Raw genomic sequence first — 24,419 nt, forward strand, 5'->3', positions numbered from 1 at the left:
TTGGTCTGTATATGTACACAGGTACTGCATGTGCAAATTCAGAAATGGTTCCATTATAGTTGTTTCCATTATGTGCATATTTGCAGAGTGTAAAGCAAAATGCACAGCAATGTCAATGCACCACACTGAAATTGCACTGCACTGGAGAGCAATAGAAAGCAGACACACATACAAGACTGGTAAAGTGCTGACAGACATACAGAACACAGAGGTAATGGTGACAAAATGCGGACATGGTACCAACAGACAAACTGTAGACATGCAGACTGAACAGAAACACAGTGTGAGCATCGCCAGAGCAGAGTAAGAACTGAAGTCATGAGATGAACCACAGACAGAAGTCAGAGCTACAGAACAGACAAGGCCCCATTTTCTACACCTGCCCTTTAGATAGATGAAGAGGGGAAGGATAGTGAAATGGCAAACATTAATATTTTGGATAGACAAGAATGCACTGTGATGAAATAGATCCCTCTATTTGTTCTGACTTGCAGAATAGGCAGTTGATATTTTAGACATTTTTTCTGAAGATAGAGTTCTTTAGCAGCCTCACATTTTGGAGAGGGTGACGCATGAGGATAACCGAGTCTGACTGAGGTCTGAGTGTAAGTGTGTGTGTGTTCAGTAAAATGTAGGGAGCTCTGCAGCTTACTCAGACACGCTGAACTGAACTGTCTGTAAGCCTGTTGGGTCAGTCAGACAGACACAGACAGCGTGAAATCCTGTTTCAAACTGGCTCAGACAGACAGAGAGGGTCTATGGCTCCATTTACCAAATACATAGCCAGTCAATGAGTACATTTAATATGTGTAGTCTGTATGGGACAAAGGTTTGTGATGGTATTGCAGTGTTATGGACAAATACGTGCTTTGATTTATGCATTTTTATAAGAGTAAGCACATTGAGGTGTGTGTGTGTGTGTGTGTGTGTGTGTGTGTGTGTGTGTGTGTGTGTGTGTGTGTGTGTGTGTGTGTGTGTGTGTGTGTGTGTGTGTGTGTGTGTGTGTAAGATTAACACAGTGTCCTGAGTATTGACAGGGTGTTGATGTTAGTCAAATGACTCCCTCTGGTGAGAGAGAGGCAAAAAGAGAGAGAGGAAGACAGGAGAGAGGAAGACCAGGGAGAGGGAGAGAAATACCGAAATAATGTAAAAAATATCATTTTTTAAATAGTTGTTTGTTGGCTATAATTTTATTTTTAATATTTGTTCTTTCTTACAGTGTTCAGTTTGCTGGGATTCACTGATTTAATCCGCCCTATCCCCTGGTCTGTGTCTCATAGCTCTACTTGGCTCTAAAACAATTGGCAGTGTGACTGTTGCAAATGTGCCGACAGAGCTGTCTGTGTTTAAAATTGAAATTAGACAATGAACAGTACTAAAATGCAGCTTGATATTCAGAGAGGGAGAGAGGGTCAAGGGAAGTCAATGAAAATATATAAATTGAGGGAATACACAAGTATTGTGCAAACAAAACAGGTGCATATACTCAGCATTTAAACCTTTTTGTTATCCACATGATTGCAGCATTTACAGGTTTGTATTGTTTGCATTTTGAATGCCGTACTGCTGAAAGCCCTCTCTGTCTCCACCCCACCCCCTCTTTTTCTCCATCGCCCACTCTCTCCCACACAGTCATGTACTTCACATTCCTTGGCTGTGTTCCATCTTTAAATCCATCCCATCATACACCTGTTATCCAATTGTTCTGTCTCCCTCTCTTTTCCTTCTCATTTTCTTCCTTCTGTGTGTCAGCGCTGCAACTCATTTAAATTCACAGGCGGTCAGAGGCTCTCTACCTCCTTTGGCCATTTCTGTTTGTCTAGTACAGTACATTATCCCATATAATTCTTGGTACCTTATCATTAAAGCAATTGATACTTGTAAGGATACATACAGTATGTCACATTATATATGAATATTGACAAATGTTTATTGATAGTGCACCTTGACTGTTCATTATTTAATGTAGATTGTAGTAGCTTACTCTCTCTCTCTCTCTCTCCTTCTGCTCTGTTCTACCTGCATAGTGAAAACAGATCATCAGGCTTTCTGGAGCATGCCCTGTGTTTCCCACAGAGAGAGAGACAGAGAGAGAAGGGAGCAAGAGAGAGAGAGCAAGAGGGGGAGGAGGGGTAGCAAATGAGGTGTGGGCAAAAATATGGGGGACTAGGGGAGGGGGCCAGAGCCCTCCCCTGGAAAGCCAGAGAGAACAGTGTTGCATCCAGTAGAATCCTATTCAGCAGTAGCAGACATGCTTGATAGTGCTGTGTGCGGATCAGCAGGCTCCTTAGCGCTGGGCAGGAACGCCTTTGTGTTCCCCGCTGCAGTGGGGGAGCACATTTACTGTCGTGCCTGAGGGGAGAAGCCAAGACAATCCCCCAATCAGCCGTCAGTGATTTCTATCATTTTCTGAGTGTGCTGATTGGGATTTATGTCCAACCTGAGAGAGGCAGTGTGCTTTACACTCTGGCTCTATAAACCACCTGGATGGATGCTTTTGTCCCTCCCAACGCTTTTGTTTCTAATTGCGGATTTTTAAAAGAATGAATAACAGACAAAAGGTGGATTATTACTGCAGATCTGGTACCTTACATTCTTGATTTTATGTTATTTTCTTCCTGCAGTAGAAGATGGATGAACTTTCTTTTTCTGGGCTCTAGTTTAAGATTTGTTTTTGTTTGTGAGGACATAGAGTGGCAGAAGTCCTGCAAGAGGAAATACTCTCATTTTCTGTCATTTCTCATCACTACATTTTACATCTCCTCTTCTTCTCTCCTCCGTGGATCTGTAGAATCCTGAATGAGTCCATACCTGTTAGACTCAGATCATTCACATGACAGACTGTGGGTCTCAAACTAGAGGTTTTACAATAGTGGCCAGGTAAGAATTAGAATTCACGTACATCCTCATGCGATGAAAGGCTCTATGTGGAACTGAACATGGAGAGAGCGTAGGAACCGTTGGGACATTTGACACGCCTGTTTGGCTTTCAGCACCTGCTGTGACTGTCTGACAGTTCTACAGCTAGACTGGCATTGGCTCTGGTGCTTACTGCCTAGCCTGACAGACTGGGAGGGGTTTTTACAAGTGTGTGTGTATGTCTCTGTGTGTGTGTTGATCTTTTATATTGGAGTTGGTTACATATTGTGTGTATGTGCCAGTGTCAAGGATAACACTGAGTGTCTGGAGATAGTAGAGGTGGGTTCAGTCAGTGAGGCTTTGAGGAAGGATTACAGAAGCTAACACCTTGTTTTTGACAGTGGCTTGGCTGGGCAGAGGTGAACTTTTCAAAGCGTAAAATGTTGAGTGATGTCCAGACTGCAGGGCCTTCTGGAGGAAGTACTGATAAGACTTAAAGGTTTAACCTAGGTAATGAGACAGAGACAGTCAGGAGAGATACAGACTGTAAATGGTTACAAGGTTACAGGATGCAGTACGTTTCAACTTCAGCATGCGTTATCTTAGGGGATAATGAGAGAAGGAGTGCAGGATTTAAGTCAATACACTGAGTTAGTCCACTTAAACAGGTGAAGGATGGATTGAATGATATATAGGAATGAGAGAGGAGGAAGAGGCAGACTTTCAATCAACACATTTTAATGAGGAAAACAAAGACCCTTAAACCTTATATTTCCAATGAAAAGCCCATTATTTTACACATGGCTTATCATTGATGGTCTTAATGTTGACTAGTCCTGATTTCACCAATAGTCCTGCAAACACAACATGTAATTGATCCCTTAGAGTTTTTAATATAGATTTTTGCACATGACTGAGTAGGAGGGTTCCTGTTCTCTAACAGGCCTATAATTTAATTGTAATTTTCCATTCAGTGACACCCCAGATCAATAGCCTCCAGTGTTTCAGTGCCCTGGTTTAGCTTATCAATGAGCCATAACTGTCAAAAGAGCTGGCTAGAAACCTGAAAGAACACCTGAAGCTGAATCTACCAGTCTGGCTCACACGCCTTCTGCAGACAACTGTCTACTTTCCTCAAACACTCCACAGTGATAATTTACATGATATACATTTTATATGTAGACCAGTGTCAGTGAAACAGTTGTATCCTAAAAGTGGTTCTTAGCATCTGTTATTCTGGCAGATACACAACATCAAGCAGAGAGGTGCCGTTGAGACAGCAGTTTCCTCATCTGTTGTTGCCTCACTGTGATTCGTGTGCAGGTGTGCGTGTTATTGGGTTTCGTGTAGCCAATACATACTGCTAATCTTAGCTCGACAGCCAGGGCTTGAGATTCAGGCAGTAGGATAGATTGTTCAGTGGGCAGATAATCTCTCTCTCCTCTTGGTCTGTTTCAATGGAGGTAAACCAGAAGATGTCAATGACTCCAAGCACCAATGAAAAAAGTACTGAGGAGTCCATTGATCCTGAAAAGGTGAAAGTACCAGAGCAAAAGAAAAGTGAAACCTGAGAAAATGCCGTCAGAGGGATAACTTATCACACAAGCCAGACTCGAGCAATCCTTCTAAACCTGGAAAGCGAAGAAGGTGGGAAACTCAAGCGGGAGTGTTAGGGGAAAAAGAGGGCAAGAAGTTATTTGATATCGGTGCCTGTTTGCATCTGATACTTTGAAAGACTTTCTTTAAAAGAGTGCTGAGGATTAGCTGAGCTGAGCGTGAGACCAGGGAAAGGCGTGGGCGAGTTCACTTTGAGTTCCATTGGGAAAAACATCTCGGCTAGTTGAGAGAGACAGCTCAAATGGTGACTGTTCAACAGAAATCAGGCAGAATTAGGCTGCATACACTTTAGGTCTAGATCACACGCATGATTATTATTGACAGGTGATTGAATCATTATTGAATAGTTATGATGGACTGTCTTAAATACATTACACCACAATAACACTGATCAACTGTCAGTCCTTTCAACCCATCCTCAGCTCCCTCGTCAACTTACTCATCTCTCAGTCATTCCCCCTCCTCCCTCCCTCTGACTCACCCGTCCAAAAATCATGATGGAGTCACGCAAAACCTAACCTGAACATAACCACTCTTATGCTAATGAAGACAAACAAAGATATGTGTACTCTGCAATGGGGACAGAAACAGATGGGAGGACATCCAAAACCCTTTTTTAAATGTAGGGATTAGGTTTGGTTTGTAAAACTTGACATCTGGAACGAGGATAGGAACAGGACACAGGGACACAGCCTGTTTTTGGGGACAGAGAAACTCTGGTATCCATAATCCACAGTGCCCTGACATAAGAGGGGTTGACACTCAGGACCCGTAGGTCTGTGGGGAGCTCTCTGACTGCCACACCGAAGGGAGAGAGAGGTGTTTTTAGGTACTGTTCTCCTGGACTGGTTTGGCCTCGCCTGGCCTGAGTTCAGGACACCATGGGGTGTAACATGTGTATGGTTCAGAAGCCTGAGGAACAGTACAGGGTCATGTTCCAGGTGAGTCTCTCTCTCTCTCTCTCTCTCTCTCTCTCTCTCTCTCTCTCTAGCCTACTGTAGTACCAAGCCTCTTAACATTCTCCTGTCTCCTCCTCTCTTGCTCTCTTGATACTGCCACAGCCTCTTCATATTGACACCTTTCTGATACAGTGTCTGTCTGTCTGCAATCTAATGACAGTATGTGTTGTTGTATTCAGACCTACTGACTTTTTCCACATTTTGTTACATTACAGCCATATTCTAAAATGGATTCAAAAAATAATAAATCCTCAGAAATCTACACACAATACCTGTCAGGCGTGTGCGTACTTGTGGTGAAGTCAGGTGCAGGAGAGCAGAGAATTGTGAACAGGCACACACTTTATACAGACAGACGCAGCTGCGTCAAAAACCTCCAGCCAACAAGGCAAAGTGTAACGCGAGCAAAAACTGTCACAAAACATCAATGTTTAACAATACATACAAGCTTCGTGAAAATAACACGGAAAATAACGAACGCCAGCCTGGCGCGTTACAAAAACACGTAACACACAAACAATCACACACAAAGACATGAGGGGGAACAGAGGAATAAATACATGTAGTGTGATTGGGGAATGAAAACCAGGTGTGCAGGGAACAAGACAAAACAAATGGATAAATTAAAAATGGAGCGGCGATGGCTAGAAAGCCGGTGACGTCGACCGCCGAACGCCGCCCGAACAAGGAGAGGGGCCGACTTCGGCGGAAGTCGTGACAGTAACCCCCCCTTGACGCGCGGCTCCAGCGGCGCGCCGACACCGGCCTCGGGGACGACTGGGAGACCGAGGCGCAGGTGGAATTCCCACAGCAGTTCAGGGTCCAACACATCCACCACCGGAACCCAGCACCTCTCCTCCGGACCGTACCCCTCCCACTCCACGAGGTACTGAAGGCCCCTCACCTCGAATCCAGGATGGAACGGACGGAGTACGCCGGGGCCCCCTCGATGTCCAGGAACCTCCCGCACCTCAGACTCCTTGAGCGGACCAGCCACCACCGGCCTGAGGAGAGACACATGGAATGAGGTGTTAATATGGTAATCGGGGGGAAGCTGTAACCTGTAACATACCTCGTTCACTCTCCTCAGGAATTTAAATGGCCCCACAAACCGCAGACCCAGCTTCCGGCAGGGCAGGCAGAGGGGCAGGTTTCGGGTCGAGAGCTAGACCCTGTCCCCCGGTGCGAACACCGGGGCCTCACTGCGGTGACAGTCCGCGCTTGTCTTTCGGTTCAGTGCGGCCTGCTGGAGGTGACCATGGGCGGCTTCCCATGTCTCCTCCGCGTGCCTGAACCAATCATCCACCGCAGAAGCCTCGGTCTGACTCTGATGCCACGGTGCCAGAACTGGCTGGTACCCCAATACACACTGAAAGGGGGAGAGGTTAGTGGAGGAGTGGCGGAGCGAGTTCTGTGCCATCTCTGCCCAGGGCATGAACGCCGCCCCTTCCCACCTGCCCATTACTCTCGGGGTGGAAACCTGATGTAAGGCTGATCGAGACCCCCAGACGTTCCATGAACACCCTCCAGACTCTCAAAGTGAACTGGGGACCTCGATCAGACACTATATCCTCAGGCACCCCGTAGTGCCGGAAGACGTGTGTAAACAGGGCCTCTGCAGTCTGTAGGGCCGTAGGGAGACTGGGCAGAGGGAGGAGACGACAGGACTTAGAGAAACGATCCACAACGACCAGGATCGTGGTGTTTCCCTGTGAGGGAGGAAGATCCATTAGAAAATCCACCGACAGGTGTGACCAAGGCCATTGTGGAACGGGTAAGGAATGTAGCTTACCTCTGGGCAGGTGTCTAGGAGCCTTACAATGGGCGCACACCGAGCAGGAGGAAACATAAACCCTCACGTCCCGAGCCAAGGTGGTCCACCAGTACTTTCCAGTCAGACAGCGCACCGTCCGACCGATCCCCGGATGACCAGAGGAGGGTGATGTGTGGGCCCAATAGATCAACTGGTCACAGACAGCAGACGGAACCTACCGACGCCCGACGGGACACTGGAGTGGAGCGGGCTCTGTATGCAATGCCTGCTCAATGTCCTCGTCCAGCTCCCACACGACTGGCGCTACCAGGCAGGAGGCCGAAAGAATGGGAGTCTGATCCATGGGCCGCTCCTCTGTGTCACAGCCGGGACAGTGCGTCTGCCTTCACATTCTGGGAACCTGGTCTGTAGGACAGGGTAAACACAAATCGGGTAAAGAACATGGCCCACCTTGCCTGACGAGGATTCAATCTCCTAGCTGCCCGGATGTACTCCAGGTTGCGGTGGTCAGTCCAGATGAGGAAAGGGTGTTTAGCCCCCTCGCGCCAATGTTTCCACGCCTTCAAAGCCTTAACCAGAGCCAACAGCTCCCGGTCCCCCACATCATAGTTCCGCTCCGCCGGGCTGAGCTTCTTCGAGAAGAAAGCACAGGGGCGGAGCTTTGGTGGCGTGCCCGAGGTCTGAGAGAGCACGGCTCCTATCCCAGCCTCGGACGCGTTCACCTCCACTATGAACGCCAAAGAGGGATCCGGATGGGCCAGCACGGGAGCCGAGGTAAACAGAGCTCTTAGGTGCCCAAAAACCCTGTCCGCCTCAACCGACCACTGCAGACGTACAGGACCCCCCTTCAGCAGTGAGGTAATGGGAGCAGCCACCTGGCCAAAACCCCGGATAAATCTCCGGTAGTAATTGGCAAACCCTAAAAATCGCTGCACCTCCTTTACCGTGGTGGGAGTCGGCCAATTACGCACGGCTGCAATGCGGTCACTCTCCATCTCCACCCCTGATGCGATACCCTAGGAAGGAGACGGCCTGCTGGAAGAACAGGCATTTCTCAGCCTTGACGTACAGGTCATGCTCCAACAGTCGTCCAAGTACCTTGCGCACCAAGGACACATGCTCAGCGCATGTAACGGAGTTTATCAGAATGTCATCGATATACAGCACTACACCTTGCCCGTGCAGGTCCCTGAAAATCTCATCTACAAAGGATTGGAAGAGTGATGGAGCATTCATCAACCCATACGGCATGACGAGGTACTCATAATGCCCTGAGGTGGTACTAAACGCCGTATTTCATTTGTCTCCCTCCCGGATACGCACCAGGTTGTATGCACTCCTGAGATCCAGTTTAGGGAAGAAGTGCGCCCCATGCATTGACTCAATCGCCGTGGCGATAAGAGGTAGCGGGTAACTGTACCTCACCGTGATTTGATTGAGACCTCGATAGTCAATGCACGGGCGCAGACCTCCATCCTTCTTCTTCACAAAAAATAAACTTGAGGAGGCGGGTGAAGCGGAGGACCGAATGTACCCCTGACGCAGGGATTCGGAGACATAGGTCTCCATAGCCACCGTCTCCGCTTGCGACAGGGGATACACGTGACTCCTGGGAAGTGCAGCGTCTACCAGGAGATTTATCGCACAATCCCCCCGTCGATGAGGTGGTAATTGAGTCGCCTTCTTTTTACAGAAGGCGAGAGACAAATCGGCATATTCTGGGGGAATGCGCACGGTGGAGACCTGGTCTGGATTTTCCACCGTGGTAGCACCAACGGAAACCCCTACACACCTCCCCAAGCACTCTTGCGACCACCCCGTGAGAGCCCTCTGTTGCCAGGAAATGGTGGGGTTATGACGAGCCAACCAGGGAAGGCCTAGTCCCATGGGAAATGCAGGAGAGTCATTGAGGAAGAGACTGATTCTCTCCTCGTGACCCCCCTGCGTCTCCATGGCCAGGGAGATGGTGGCTTCCCTGATTGACCCGGACCCTAATGGTCGACTATCCAGAGCGTGTACAGGGAAAGGTCTAACCACAGGAATAATGGGGATCCCTAAACTAAGGGCTAACGCTCTGTCGATAAAGTTCCCAGCTGCGCCTGAATCGACGAGCGCCTTATGCTGGGAATGCGGGGAAAACTCAGGAAAACAAACCGGTACAAACAGGTGGACAACAGAGGACTCTGGATGAGAGTGGTGCAGACTCACCTGGGGTGACGCCAGAGTGCCCTGCCTGCTGCCTCGACTCCCAGAGGGACCAACCTCGGCACCGGTGAGGGCCCTGTCGTTCCATCCTGCTCCGGTGGCCAAGGTCCGGAATTCCAGTGCGAACTCCTGTGTGCTCCTCGTCCCCTGCCTCAAATGGAAGAGCCGTTCCCCCGCCGCTCTCCCTTCGGGTGGATGGTCGAAGACGGCCCGGAAGCAGCGGGTGAACTCCTCGAAGTGGTCCAACGCCGCGTCTCCTTCTCCCCATACGGGGTTTGCCCACTCCAGAGTTCTTCCCGAGAAGCATGAGACGAGGGCGGACACTCTCTCCCTTCCCGAGGGAGCTAGGTGAACGGTGGCCAGGTATAAGTCCAGTTGTTGGAGGAACCCCTGGCACTGTGCTGCCGTCCCGTCATACTCCCTGGGAAGGGAGAGACGCATCCCACTGGAACTGGATCCGGATGGGACAGGTAGAGGTAACCCCGGTTGCGCTGGTCGAGGCACTGGAGAGACTTCCTGTCTCTCCCAGAGGTCCATGGTCTGGACAACGCAATCCATCAAGGCATCGAGATGATGCAGCATTGCTGAGTGTTCCTGGATGTGCTCCTCGACTCCTCTGACCGGGGTACCTGCTCCTGCTGACTCCATGGTGGTGTGTGATTCTATCAGGCGTGTGCGTACTTGTGGTGAAGTCAGGTGCAGGAGAGCAGAGAATTGTGAACAGGCGCACACTTTATTTCGGCAGAAGAAATATACAGACGGACGCAGCTGCGTCAAAAACCTCCAGCCAACAAGGCAAAGTGTAACGCGCGCAAAAACAGTCACAAAACATCAATGTTTAACAATACATACAAGCTTCGTGAAAATAACACGGAAAATAATGAACAATCACACACAAAGACATGAGGGGCAACAGAGGAATAAATACATGTAGTGTGATTGGGGAATGAAAACCAGGTGTACAGGGAACAAGACAAAACGAATGGATAAATGAAAAATGGAGCGGCGATGGCTAGAAAGCCGGTGACTTCGACCGCCGAACGCCGCCCGAACAAGGAGAGGAGCCGACTTCGGCGGAAGTTGTGACAATACCCCATAATGACAAAGCGTAAACAGGTTTTTTGAATTTTTAGCAAATGTATTAATGTATATATATACCTTATTTACATAAGTATTCAGACCCTTTACTGTGAGACTCGAAATTGAGCTCAGGTGCATTCTGTTTCCATTGATCATCCTTGAGATGTTTTTACAACTTGATTGGAGTCCACCTATAGTAAATTCCATTAATTGGACATGATTTGGAATGGCACACAGCTGTCTATATAAGGTCCCACAGTTGACAGTGCATGTCAGAGTAAAAACCAAGCCATAAGGTCGATGGAATTGTCCGTAGAGCTCAGAGACAGGATTGCGTCGAGGCACAGAACTGGGGAAGAGTACCAAAAAATGTCTGCACCATTGAAGGTCCCCAAGAACACAGTGGCCTCCATCATTCTTAAATGGAAGAAGTTTGGAACCACCGAGACTCTTCCTAGAGCTGGCTGCCCAGCATAACTGAGCAATCAGGGGAGAAGGGCCTTGGTCAGGGAGGTGACCAAGGACCCAATGGTCACTCTGACAGAGCTCCAGAGTTCCTCTGTGGAGAGGGGAGAACCTTCCAAAAGGACAACCATCTCTGCAGCACTCCACCAATCAGGCCTTTATGGTAGAGTGGCCAGATGGAAGCTACTCTTCAGTAAAAGGCACATGACAGCCCACTTAGAGTTTGCCAAAAGACACCTAAAGACTCTCAGACCATGAGAAACAAGCTTCTCTGGTCTGATGAAACCAAGATTGAACTCTTTGGCCTGAATGCCAAGCATCACGTCTGGAGGAAATCTGGCACCATCCCTACCGTGAAGCATGGTGGTGGCAGCATCATGCTGTGGGGATGTTTTTCAGTGGCAGGGACTGGGAGACTAGTCAGGATCGAGGGAAAGATGAATGGAGCAAAGTACAGAGAGATCCTTGATGAAAACTTGCTCCAGAGCACACAGGACCTCACACTGGGGTGAAGGTTCACTTTCTAACATGACAACGACCCTAAGCACACAGCCAAGACAATGCAGGAGTGGCTTCGGGACAAGTCTCTGAATGTCCTTGAGTGGCCCAGCCAGAGCCCGGACTTGAACCAGATCGAACATCTCTGGAGAGACCTGAAAACAGCAACGTTCCCCATCTAACCTGACAGCGCTTGAGAGGATATGCAGAGAAGAATGGGAGGAACTCCCCAAATACAGGTGTGCTAAGCTTGTAGCGTCATACCCAAGAAGACTCGAGGCTGTAATCTCTGCCAAAGGTGCTTCAACAAAGTACTGAGTAAAGGGTCTGAATACTTATGCAAATGTGAAATCAGTTTTTTTATTAGCAAACATTTCTAAAAACCTGTTTTTGCTTCGTCAGTATGGGGTATTGTGTGTAGATTAATCAGGAAAAAAAACGATTTAATTATTTTTTGAATAAGGCTGTAACCTAACAATATGTGGAAAAAGTCAAGGGGTCTGAATACTTTCCGAAGGCACTGTATCTTGAGTCATGCTCAGCCACAACTCAGTCACAATGCTCTGGTGGCACCACCTGTAGCAACAGAGACGGGCGTCAATATGCTGACGTCATATAGGTCTAATGTCAGTCATTCAGCAAACCAGCTGACAGATCATTTGCATGCTCAATGGTTTCAACACCCCATCCATATGAACAAGCCATGCATGTATTAATGAAAATGATCAAACTATTGATGAACGATTCAAAGTAATAACACCCACAAGCAATTACAGAGGTGCACACAGTAAAATGACCATGAACAATGTAACTACAACCACCATAATGATGGACTATTAGAAAACAAAAACACAAAGAGAAAAATAACAATATCATCAATCTAAAGAATCTGATTATTATTGTAAAAAAAACTAATAATGCAGGAATATTCATGATTATCTTTTTATCTGACAAAGATGCATAATTCATTAAATGTAGGCATTTTAGCTCAGTGCCAAAATAGTTTTTGTCCAGGGGGTGCACAGAAGGGTTGCCACGGTTACAGCCTCAGCAAACAGCAACATTTGGCAACTGCAAGATCTAGGTGTACTCCCATGTACCATGTGAATGTAGTTTTTGCTTCATGAGTTTTTGGTAATGTCTGTGAGACTGAATAAACACACCACATAAAAAGATAATGCCCATGAATCAGCTTCAATATCCATGTTCTCATGTATCAGACGTGTCACAACAAGCATAGGGATGTATACTGTATGGATTGTTATTCTATTGTTATGGTTGTATGTCAAAGAGTCAGGACATGTGAATCTGTGCCAGTTATCATAGTTGCATCTGGTGCCTGAGGCAAAGCCAAGAAAGAGAACAACGGGCGACGACATGACTGCAAGTGGTAGACTAATGAGTCAGGCAAAGGAAAGGAAAAGACAGAATGGGAAAAAGAAAAAGGGAAGAGAAGGAAGGAAGGAAGGAATGAGAGGGCTATTTTTCTGCTGTTTGCCCTCAGATGACAGGAGTAATTGATTTGAGCGCTTCACAGAGCAGGGATGAATAGGTAGGCTTGAGTGACTTCGCTGATCCCCCGGGTGTGTGTGTCTGCGTGCTTGCGTGTATGCGTGTGTGTGTTTGTGTGTGTGTGTGTGTGTGTGTGTGTGTGTGTGTGTGTGTGTGTGTGTGTGTGTGTGTGTGTGTGTGTGTGTGTGTGTGTGTGTGTGTGTGTGTGTGTGTGTGTGTGTGTGTGTGTGTGTGTGTGTGTGTGTGTGCAGTCTGAAGCATGCAAGGGAGACTGGCGGTAAATTCATTGACCCTTTTTCAGAGGTCAGCCTTGATGACAAAGACCACATGCCGGGTCAGTGTGTATTGATATAGTGTAAAATCAAATCACTTCACTGATCAAGCGTTCAAACAATTGTGTAATAAGCGGTACATAAAGGTATGCCCAAGGGAGTGAGCTCTAACGACACACAAGGTGTTTAGCTTTTATAGACAACAAAATCCACTGGCAGACTGTGTGAGCCACTGTCTGAGACCCAAACAGGCAGGGGTGGGGAGTAAAACAGTGGTGGTTTATCACTGAGTCCTCTGACTGGGCAGAAGACTTCTGTTCTCTGTCCCGTCTGGGTGATGTAGCATGGAACCTGTTTGTATGCACTGTGGTCCAATCAGTCTGTACCCACTGCCTCCAAAGAGCACACTGGAGAGCCTCTGCCTGGATAAAGGGAGCATACACCGACAGAACTGAGACACATACACCACTATTCTATTGGCAGAAATCCTGGTTACCACCAGTGCTCTCATGCAACCTGCGAAGGCCAGATGGCAAAGGGTGTGTCAAGATGATCACATAGGCATGTAGCTAGACCATCAGCATTCCAAACAGAATACACTGACAGTTTGATAGTAAAGCATGTTTTCCTTTCATCCAAAGGCTGAAATTTCTATTTAAATAAAATTCTTAAATTAAAAGAACTCATCACATGACAATATTGTAAATACAGAATTTCTAACAGAACAGATGGTTGATTGGTTTAAAAACTCCATGATGCCAAATAAAAGAGAACAATTTTCACGGTTATCTAAAACACTGCATGTCTCTTGAGGTTTTGTGCTTTGTTCTGGGGCCGGTTTCCCAAAAGCATCTAAAGGATGAACTTAGCCTTAAGGATGAACTTAGCCTTAAGGATGAACTTAGCCTTAAGAATGAACTTAGCCTTAAGGATGAACTTAGCCTTAAGGATGAACTTAGCCTTAAGGATGAACTTAGCCTTAAGGATGAACTTAGCCTTAAGGATGAACTTAGCCTTAAGGATGAACTTAGCCTTAAGGATGAACTTAGCCTTAAGGATGAACTTAGCCTTAAGATGCTTTTTGGAAACCGGGCCCAGGGTTTTTCACAGAAATGCATAAATACACATCCAAATTAGACTCAGTTAAAGGAGAAATGATCTGCTATTCATGTACATTGCAACATTACACTGACATTACAATGCAACATTATACTGACATTACAATGCAACATTACATTGACATTACAATGCAACATTACACTGACATTACAATGCAACAATTCACTGACATTACAATGCAACATTACACTGACATTACAATGCAACATTACACTGACATTACAATGCAACATTACACTGACATTACAATGCAACAATTCACTGACATTACAATGCAACATTACACTGACATTACAATGCAACATTACACTGACATTACAATGCCACATTACACTGACATTACACTGCAACATTACACTGACATTACAATGCAACATTACACTGACATTACAATGCCACATTACACTGACATTACACTGCAACATTACACTGACATTACAATGCAACAATTCACTGACATTACAATGCAACATTACACTGACATTACAATGCAACATTACACTGACATTACACTGCAACATTACACTGACATTACAATGCAATATTACACTGACATTACACTGCAACATTACAATGCAACATTACACTGACATTACACTGCAACATTACACTGACATTACAATGCAACATTACACTGACATTACACTGCAACATTACACTGACATTACAATGCAACATTACACTGACATTACAATGCAACATTACACTGACATTACACTGCAACATTACACTGACATTACAATGCAACATTACACTGACATTACACTGCAACATTACAATGACATTACAATGCAACATTACACTGACATTACAATGCAACATTACACTGACATCACACTGCAACATTACACTGACATTACAATGCAACATTACACTGACATTACAATGCAACATTACACTGACATTACAATGCAACATTACACTGACATTACAATGCAACATTACACTGACATTACAATGCAACAATTCACTGACATTACAATGCAACATTACACTGACAGTGTTTACAGCAATGCAAGAGAAGAAACAGACAGTTTTGTCTGTCTGAATCCATGATTTATACACTAGATGACTGATAGGGGGGTGCTGTGTTGAAGCCACTGTGCCTCCATCAAATCAAATTTTATTTGTCACATACACATGGTTAGCAGATGTTAATGCGAGTGTAGCGAATTGCTTGTGCTTCTAGTTCCGACAATGCAGTAATATCCAACGAGTAATCTAACCTAACAATTTCACAACAATTACCTTATACACACAAGTGTAAATGAATGAATATGTACATAAAAAAATATATGAATGAGTGATGGTATAGAACGGCATAGGCAAGATGCAGTGGACTGTATAGAGTACAGTATATACATATGAGATGAGTAATGTAGGGTATGTAAACATATAAAAGTGTCATTGTTTGAAGTGGCTAGTGATACGTTACATCAAGATGGCAAGATACAGTAGATGGTATAGAGTACAGTATATACATATGAGATGAGTAATGTAGGGTATGTAAACTTGATATGAAGTGGCATTGTTTAAAGTGGCTAGTGATACATTTATTACATACATTTTTCCATTATTAAAGTGGCTGGAGTTGAGTCAGTATGTTGGCAGCAGCCACTCAATGTTAGTGATGGCTGTTTAACAGTCTGATGGCCTTGAGATAGAAGCTGTTTTTCAGTCTCTCGGTCCCTGCTTTGATGCACTCCTCCACTAAAATATATTTTGGAAGCTATAGAAATACATTTAATGTCCTCATTTGTTTTTGTCACATTTATTCTGTTAGACACCTTAATGCCTTCTTTCTAAAGTATGCTACATTTACATTTTAGTCATTTAGCTCCAGAGAGATTTACAGTTAGTGCATTCATCTTAAGGTGAGACAACCGCATATCACAGTCATAGTAAGTACATTTTTCCTCAATAAAGAAGCATATCCTGAAGGTAGGGAAGGGAGGAGCAGTTCCCCTTGCTGATTTGAGCATAGCCTGAAAGTAAGGAAGGGAGGGGCAGTTCCCCTTGCTGATTTGAGCATAGCCTGAAAGTAGGGAAGGGAGGGGCAGTTCCCCTTGCTGATTTGAGCATAGCCTGAAAGTAGGGAAGGGAGGGGCACTTCCCCTTGCTGATTTGAGCATAGCCTGAAAGTAGGGAAGGGAGGGGCAGTTCCCCTTGCTGATTTGAGCATAGCCTGAAAGTAAGGAAGGGAGGGGCAGTTCCCCTTGCCGATTTGAGCATAGCCTGAAAGTAGGGAAGGGAGGGGCAGTTCCCCTTGCTGATTTGAGCATAGCCTGAAAGTAGGGAAGGGAGGGGCAGTTCCCCTTGCTGATTTGAGCATAGCCTGAAAGTAGGGAAGGGAGGGGCAGTTCCCCTTGCTGATTTGAGCATAGCCTGAAAGTAAGGAAGGGAGGGGCAGTTCCCCTTGCTGATTTGAGCATAGCCTGAAAGTAAGGAAGGGAGGGGCAGTTCCCCTTGCTGATTTGAGCATAGCCTGAAAGTAGGGAAGGGAGGGGCAGTTCCCCTTGCTGATTTGAGCATAGCCTGAAAGTAGGGAAGGGAGGGGCAGTTCCCCTTGCTGATTTGAGCATAGCCTGAAAGTAGGGAAGGGAGGGGCAGTTCCCCTTGCTGATTTGAGCATAGCCTGAAAGTAGGGAAGGGAGGGGCAGTTCCCCTTGCTGATTTGAGCATAGCCTGAAAGTAGGGAAGGGAGGGGCAGTTCCCCTTGCTGATTTGAGCATAGCCTGAAAGTAGGGAAGGGAGGGGCAGTTGCCCTTGCCGATTTGAGCATAGCCTGAAAGTAGGGAAGGGAGGGGCAGTTCCCCTTGCTGATTTGAGCATAGCCTTAAAGTAAGGAAAGGAGGGGCAGTTCCCCTTGCTGCTCCATAGGCAAGCACCATGTTAATGTGGGTCGGGACATATCAGAGTGAACAAATTAAAAATAATTACTGTTGAGAGTTAGAATAGTAGAATACACAAGGTGCATTTAAAAAATGTGGATGTGCCTCAGCAGTTTTTCTCTTGTTATGTCAGTCACTGACAGTCACTCAATTAGCCATATTAGCCGTAATGCATACTTTGAAATTAAATTATGTGAGCGTAACATAAAAAAGCACACACACACACACACATATATATATATATATATATATATATATAATATGTGTGTTTTGTTATGTTTAGATCACATAATTTAATATATCGGTTTTTTTTACAGTATGTATACAGTTGAAGTATAAATATTCAGTTGAAGTCGGAAGTTTACATACACTTAGGTTGGAGTCATTAAAACTAGTTTTTCAACCACTCCACACATTTCTTGTTAACAAACTATAATTTTGGCAAGTCAGTTAGGACATCTACTTTGTGCATGACACAAGTAATTTTTCCAACAATTGTTTACAGAAAGATTATTTCACTCATAATTCACTGTATCACAATTCCAGGCCATCACAAAGCCCTGACCTCAATCCTATAGAAAATTTGTGGGCAAAACTGAAAAAGCGTGTGCGAGGAAGGAGGCCTACAAACCTGACTCAGTTACACCAGCTCTGTCAGGAGGAATGGGCCAAAATTCACCCAATTTATTGTGGGAAGCTTGTGGAAGGCTACCTGAAACGTTTGACCCAAGTTAAACAATTTAAAGGCAATGCTACCAAATACTAATTGAGTGTATGTAAACTTCTGACCCACTAGGAATATGATGAAAGAAATAAAAGCTGAAATAAATCATTCTCTCTACTATTATTCTGACATTTCACATTCTTAAAATAAAGTGGTGATCCTAACTGACCTAAGACAGGGAATCTTTACTAGGATTAAATGTCAGGAATTGTGAAAAATGGAGTTTAAATGTATTTGGCTAAGGTGTATGTAAACTTCTGACTTCAACTGTGTGTATATATATATATATATATATATATATATATATATATATATATATATATATATATATATATATATATATATATATGTATGTATGTATGTATATGTATATATATATATGTATGTATGTATGTATGTATATGTATAAACATTTTCCTCAAAGTACACTGAACAAAAATATAAACGCAACATGTAAAGTGTGGGTCCCATGTTTCATGAGCTGAGTATTTCTGTCTGTAATAAAGCCCTTTGTAGGGAAAAACTCAGTCCAGTCGTGTGAAATCCATAGATTAGGGTCTAGTTGTTTCATTTCAATTGACTGATTTCCTTAAATGAACTGTAACTCAGTAAAATCTTTGAAATTGTTGCATGTTGCATTTATATTTTCGTTCAATATATAATTTTTTGAGATTACTAATGGTACTGTCCCCACTACAACAAAAAATACTTCAATACATGTAATTTTGTCCTTTTTAATTGAAATACATTCCTATGGAAGACTGGTCCTACTGGGGAGTGTCGATATGGCTGACCGGTGGCTTCAAAGCCTCTCAATGGCCAATACATGGCTCAGCAATCCATGGTTTACATTTACATTACATTTAAGTCATTTAGCAGACACTCTTATCCAGAGCGACTTACAAAATGGTGCATTAACCTTATGATATCCAGTGGAACAACCACTTTACAATAGTGCATCTAAATCTTTTAAGGGGGGGGGTTAGAAGGATTACTTTATCCTATCCTAGGTATTCCTTAAAGAGGTGGGGTTTCAGGTGTCTCCGGAAGGTGGTGATTGACTCCGCTGTCCTGGCGTCGTGAGGGAGCTTGTTCCACCATTGGGGTTTAATGGCACAGGCAGAGAGCCCAGCCAACAGCGAGTTGCAGTAATCCAGACGGGAGATGACAAGTGCCTGGATTAGGACCTGCGCCGCTTCCTGTGTGAGGCAGGGTCGTACTCTGCGAATGTTGTAGAGCATGAACCTACAGGATCGGGTCACCGCCTTGATGTTAGTGGAGAACGACAGGGTGTTGTCCAGGATCACGCCAAGGTTTTTAGCACTCTGGGAGGAGGACACAAGGGAGTTGTCAACCGTGATGGCGAGATCATGGAACGGGCAGTCCTTCCCCGGGAGGAAGAGCAGCTCCGTCTTGCCGAGGTTCAGCTTGAGCTGGTGATCCGTCATCCACACTGATATGTCTGACAGACATGCAGAGATGCGATTCGCCGCCTGGTTATCAGAAGGGGGAAAGGAGAAGATTAATTGTGTGTCGTCTGCATAGCAATGATAGGAGAGACCATGTGAGGATATGACAGAGCCAAGTGACTTGGTGTATAGCGAGAATAGGAGAGGGCCTAGAACAGAGCCCTGGGGGACACCAGTGGTGAGAGCGCATGGTGCGGAGACAGATTCTCGCCACGCCACCTGGTAGGAGCGACCTGTCAGGTAGGACGCAATCCAAGCGTGGGCCGCGCCGGAGATGCCCAACTCGGAGAGGGTGGAGAGGAGGATCTGATGGTTCACAGTATCAAAGGCAGCAGATAGGTCTAGAAGGATGAGAGCAGAGGAGAGAGAGTTAGCTTTAGCAGTGCGGAGAGCCTCCGTGACACAGAGAAGAGCAGTCTCAGTTGAATGCCCAGTCTTGAAACCTGACTGATTAGGATCAAGAAGGTCATTCTGAGAGAGATAGCAGGAGAGCTGGCCAAGGACGGCACGTTCAAGAGTTTTGGAGAGAAAAGAAAGAAGGGATACTGGTCTGTAGTTGTTGACATCGGAGGGATCGAGTGTAGGTTTTTTCAGAAGGGGTGCAACTCTTGCTCTCTTGAAGACGGAAGGGACGTAGCCAGCGGTCAAGGATGAGTTGATGAGCGAGGTGAGGAAGGGGAGAAGGTCTCCGGAAATGGTCTGGAGAAGAGAGGAGGGGATAGGGTCAAGTGGGCAGGTTGTTGGGCGGCCGGCCGTCACAAGACGCGAGATTTCGTCTGGAGAGAGGGGAGAAAGAGGTCAAAGCACAGGGTAGGGCAGTGTGAGCAGGACCAGCGGTGTCGTTTGACTTAGCAAACGAGGATCGGATATCGTCAACCTTCTTTTCAAAATGGTTGACGAAGTCATCCGCAGAGAGGGAGGAGGGGGGGGAGGGGGAGGAGGATTCAGGAGGGAGGAGAAGGTAGCAAAGAGCTTCCTAGGGTTAGAGGCAGATGCTTGGAATTTAGAGTGGTAGAAAGTGGCTTTAGCAGCAGAGACAGAAGAGGAGAATGTAGAGAGGAGTGAGTGAAAGGATGCCAGGTCCGCAGGGAGGCGAGTTTTCCTCCATTTCCGCTCGGCTGCCCGGAGCCTTGTTCTGTGAGCAAGTGTTTACATACAGCATTGGTCTGAACATACGCTTCTCTTGCTGGAGGAACTTATTAATGTGTTGCTGGCTGGTGCCATGTCTTGCACAGTACACACCCATATTTTATGTCTGCCTATGTGTTTGTAGTAAGCATTAGTTGAGCTATTAGTTGTACTATATGTGTAATGCATAGCAAACTAACCAGAAAATGTATATACCTACACAACACGGTATGAGCACAGTATCCATTTTGTGTTGCACCCAACACACACCCACCCCCCTTCAGTCTACCCTTCCATCTACCCATCCTCCCCTCAGTCTTTCCCACAATCCTGTCTACCTCTCTCTTCTCTCTGTAGAATGGGTTTCAATGGGAGGCTGTTGCCGTGGCAACTGAAGTCATTAAACAAGCCTAAAATGTTATTTTTCACACTGACACAGGCATGTACTGACGTACACACTGTGCAAACACATATAGATAGCCTACTGACATATTTACTGAGAGCGAGTACGCATGGGCATATGCATGGACATACACACAAGCACACACATAAAGATCACAGATTCTTTATATTGAAACATATGGAAACCACGTTTGACTCCGTTCCATTGATTCTATTCTAGCCATTACAATGAGCCCGTCCTCCTATAGCTCCTCCCATCAGCCTCCACTGGAGTACAGTGAAATGACAACTTGACAATGAAATTGACTTCCCCTCTGACAGACTATCTAAGCCAATATCTGTCTCTCACATTCTCTCCCTCTGCTATCTTAGATTGAATCTGATCTGCCCCTTTTCTTCTCTTCCTCTCAGTATCTGGGTATTGATTGACTTCTTCTCTTGCTACAAATATCCAAACGGCTCCACATAGTCACACACACTCCCATTCCACTTTCTGTTTCTCTCGCTCTGAAATACTAAGCCTCAACACAGCAATATTCGTAGGGAATTCTCCCAAAGACAGATATAAACCGGAGCAACCTGATTACTACTCAGTGAGGGTTCGGGGTCTATAGGCATCCAAAGTAAATTATCTCTAAACGGAAATACCTGTTGACTCTCACTAATTGGCTTGGTACTCACCTCAAAACAGACCTATTATTAGTCAACTCATCTGCCTCTTTATCATGATGGCTGCACATTTTCCCTTGGGAACACCTCTCTCTCTGGTAAAGCTTTTTTTTTTTTTGTGTGTGTGTGTGTGTGTGTGTGTGTGTGTGTGTGTGTGTGTGTGTGTGTGTGTGTGTGTGTGTGTGTGTGTGTGTGTGTGTGTGTGTGTGTGTCAACAGCTTTGTTCTAGTTCTATCACCTTCCTGCTCGACAGGCTTGTGATTAGGTTGGAGGTCATAAAGTGAGGAGAGGGGGTTTATGGGTGGTATGGCTGGTCTAGTCAGACTTGTCTGTTTCAGCAGAGAGCGAGAGAGGTCGAGGGAGAGAGAGAGAGAGACATAATGGGGGGAGGAAAATAGAAGAAGAGGAAATACATTTGTTTTCTTGGACAATAACAAATACATACAGCTCCTAAAGAGGTTTGCAGAAACCAACAAAAATACATCTGCTTACTGGTATGCCTCCAGTATTGCTATTTACCCAAAATACTTGTTAGTTTAATTTGTCCAATTGTTTTAGCAGGACTTTAATCAATAGCAGCTCATCGTTGTCCATGTGTCGGAGCTCCACCACTGCCCGCTGTCCAATTGAAATGTTCTCTTGTCATATCAAATATCTGGGTTGGGACCAGAGGGCACTGAACATGTCTCCAGATGAATTGATTTTGTGAAGAGGTGACTTTTACAACCTTCAAAACATGGGAGATGAGAAAAATCACTTGCCCAACAAGTAGAATTCAATATGTGGAGGGCACATGCAGGGCCCGGTCAGCGTAAAGTCTGAACACAAATATGGAAGAAATATTGTGAACCTTTTATAATGTATTTTTATGCATCATTTTATAGTATTTTATAAGTATTCATTGGGAAGAATATGCTTCAGCATAGAGTTTATGATGCGATACATTTTACAAATACTCCTTTACTGCTGGGTGGGTGTTCACCACCCATTCCCACTCTTTGTCTTCATTTTTTTTACATTTTAGTCATTAGGCCGACGCTCTAATTCAGAGCGACTTAAGGCGTCAACATTCTTCAGTTTGGCTGGCGGCTAGCCGAAGTCGGCTTAAGGCGTCAACATTCTTCAGTTTGGCTGGCGGCTAGCCGAAGTCGGCTTAAGGCGTCAACATTCTTCAGTTTGGCTGGCGGCTAGCCGAAGTCGGCTTAAGGCGTCAACATTCTTCAGTTAGGCTGGCGGCTAGCCGAAGTCGGCTAGGCAAACCGAACGAGTTTGCTCCCATAAGACATTTGCTTGAAAAACGAGAAAAAAGCAGCAATTGTACTATTTGTCCATTTTGAGAAGCTGTAGCCTGAATACACTTGGCAGGCTAAAATACTCAGAATTAATCTAATCTAATCTGTGTCTGTCTTTGATTTTGACATTTTTGGCAAGGAGATCTTAGTTGTGCAATTTTGCTCCCAGCCTAAACATTTCGGAAGAGTTTGTGCATATATTATGAAGACATTTTGTGACGTTTTTCTCACAATTCTACTTTGATGCAGTATTTCTAAATGTAAAATGTGGATGAAAATGAGTCATCTCTCATTGAATAACAACAAAGACTTTACTGATGAATCCCTACTGTTGACCAATCACTGACGAAGGGGCGTAGACTTTGGCTATCGATTCGGCTTGCCTTAAGAAAAAATGTGTGTGCCTGAACACCCGAAAAAACTCTTACCGAAGTCCAAAACAAACAAAACCGTCACAAAATGTGGTCATAATATATGCTCTAACTCTTCCAAACTGTTTTGGCTGGGAAGCATGTGGACACCTTTACAGGAGCATGTCTTCCCCGAACACAGAGTCTGGTGTACTGTAGATATTATATCAATCTGCAGCTAAAACGGCTGAGATAAAACCTCATTAAGCCTCAACCACTAAGACACCTCCCTGGGGGTTCTTCTGTGTGTTTCAAATATTTACCAACAAGCATGGATTTGTGAGACATTCACACCCTCATTATCTACTATTCCTCGAAAGCTCCTTCCTTCCCTCTCTCTTTGTCCTTGTATTTCACTCATCTTTCCTCACCTCCCCTTCCCCCTGTGCTGCTCTCCATCAGCATCGCTCCCTCGCTTTTCCCTCACCCCTTTGAACTCCCTGCTTCTCTTTCATCTCCCTCTCTTTCTCCCCCTCCCCTCGTTCCACCGCCTCCCCCATCCTCCCCCATCCTCCCCCCTACTGTGCTACTCCGAATATTGTACCTTATGATAGGAATATATAATGGCATGGAACTCAGTATCTATTCGCCTGTTATTACATACACCATTAGTGAAGGAATTAACAATAAATACCCTTCTCTCTGTCACCCGCAATTTGACTTGACAGTCATTGGATACAATGGGACACTGCTACACTCTAAGAAAAAAGGGTTCCAAAAGGGTTCTTTGTCTGTCCCCATAGGAGAACCCTTTGAAGAATCCTTTTTGGTTTCTGGTAGAACCCTTTAAGGTTCCATGTAGAACACTCTGTGGAAGGGATTCTACTTGGAACCCAAAGGGGTTCTACCTGGAACCAAAAGTGTTCTACCTGGAACCAAAAAGGGTTCTTCAAAGGGTTCTCCTATGGGGACAGCCGAAGAAGCATTTTAGGTTCTAGATAGAAAAAAAGATGCTAAGTGTAAAGTCAGAAGTTATAGGTCATGAACTTAGCTGACATAATGGACCAGTGGATGTATAATGCATCACAACATGTCAAGATGAATTATCCTTCCAATCTAATGCACAACAACCAT

The 24,419-nt window shown here is 45.3% G+C and overlaps 1 protein-coding gene across 2 annotated transcripts in view; it reads left to right on the plus strand.

The window, feature by feature from the left end:
- Window positions 1-2,228: 2,228 nt before the first annotated feature.
- Window positions 2,229-24,419, plus strand: part of LOC106572433 (PDZ domain-containing protein 4) — a 33,806-nt gene continuing 11,615 nt past the window's right edge. For both annotated transcript variants that reach the window (XM_014146615.2, XM_014146616.2), the window contains exon 1: window positions 2,229-5,417. In XM_014146615.2, the coding sequence (XP_014002090.1) occupies window positions 5,358-5,417 (60 nt within the window). In that variant the 5' untranslated portion in view covers window positions 2,229-5,357. The remainder of the gene's footprint in view (window positions 5,418-24,419) is intronic.

This window comes from Salmo salar, chromosome ssa15 (assembly GCF_905237065.1).
Source record: "Salmo salar chromosome ssa15, Ssal_v3.1, whole genome shotgun sequence".
Classification (NCBI taxonomy): Eukaryota; Metazoa; Chordata; class Actinopteri; order Salmoniformes; family Salmonidae; genus Salmo; species Salmo salar.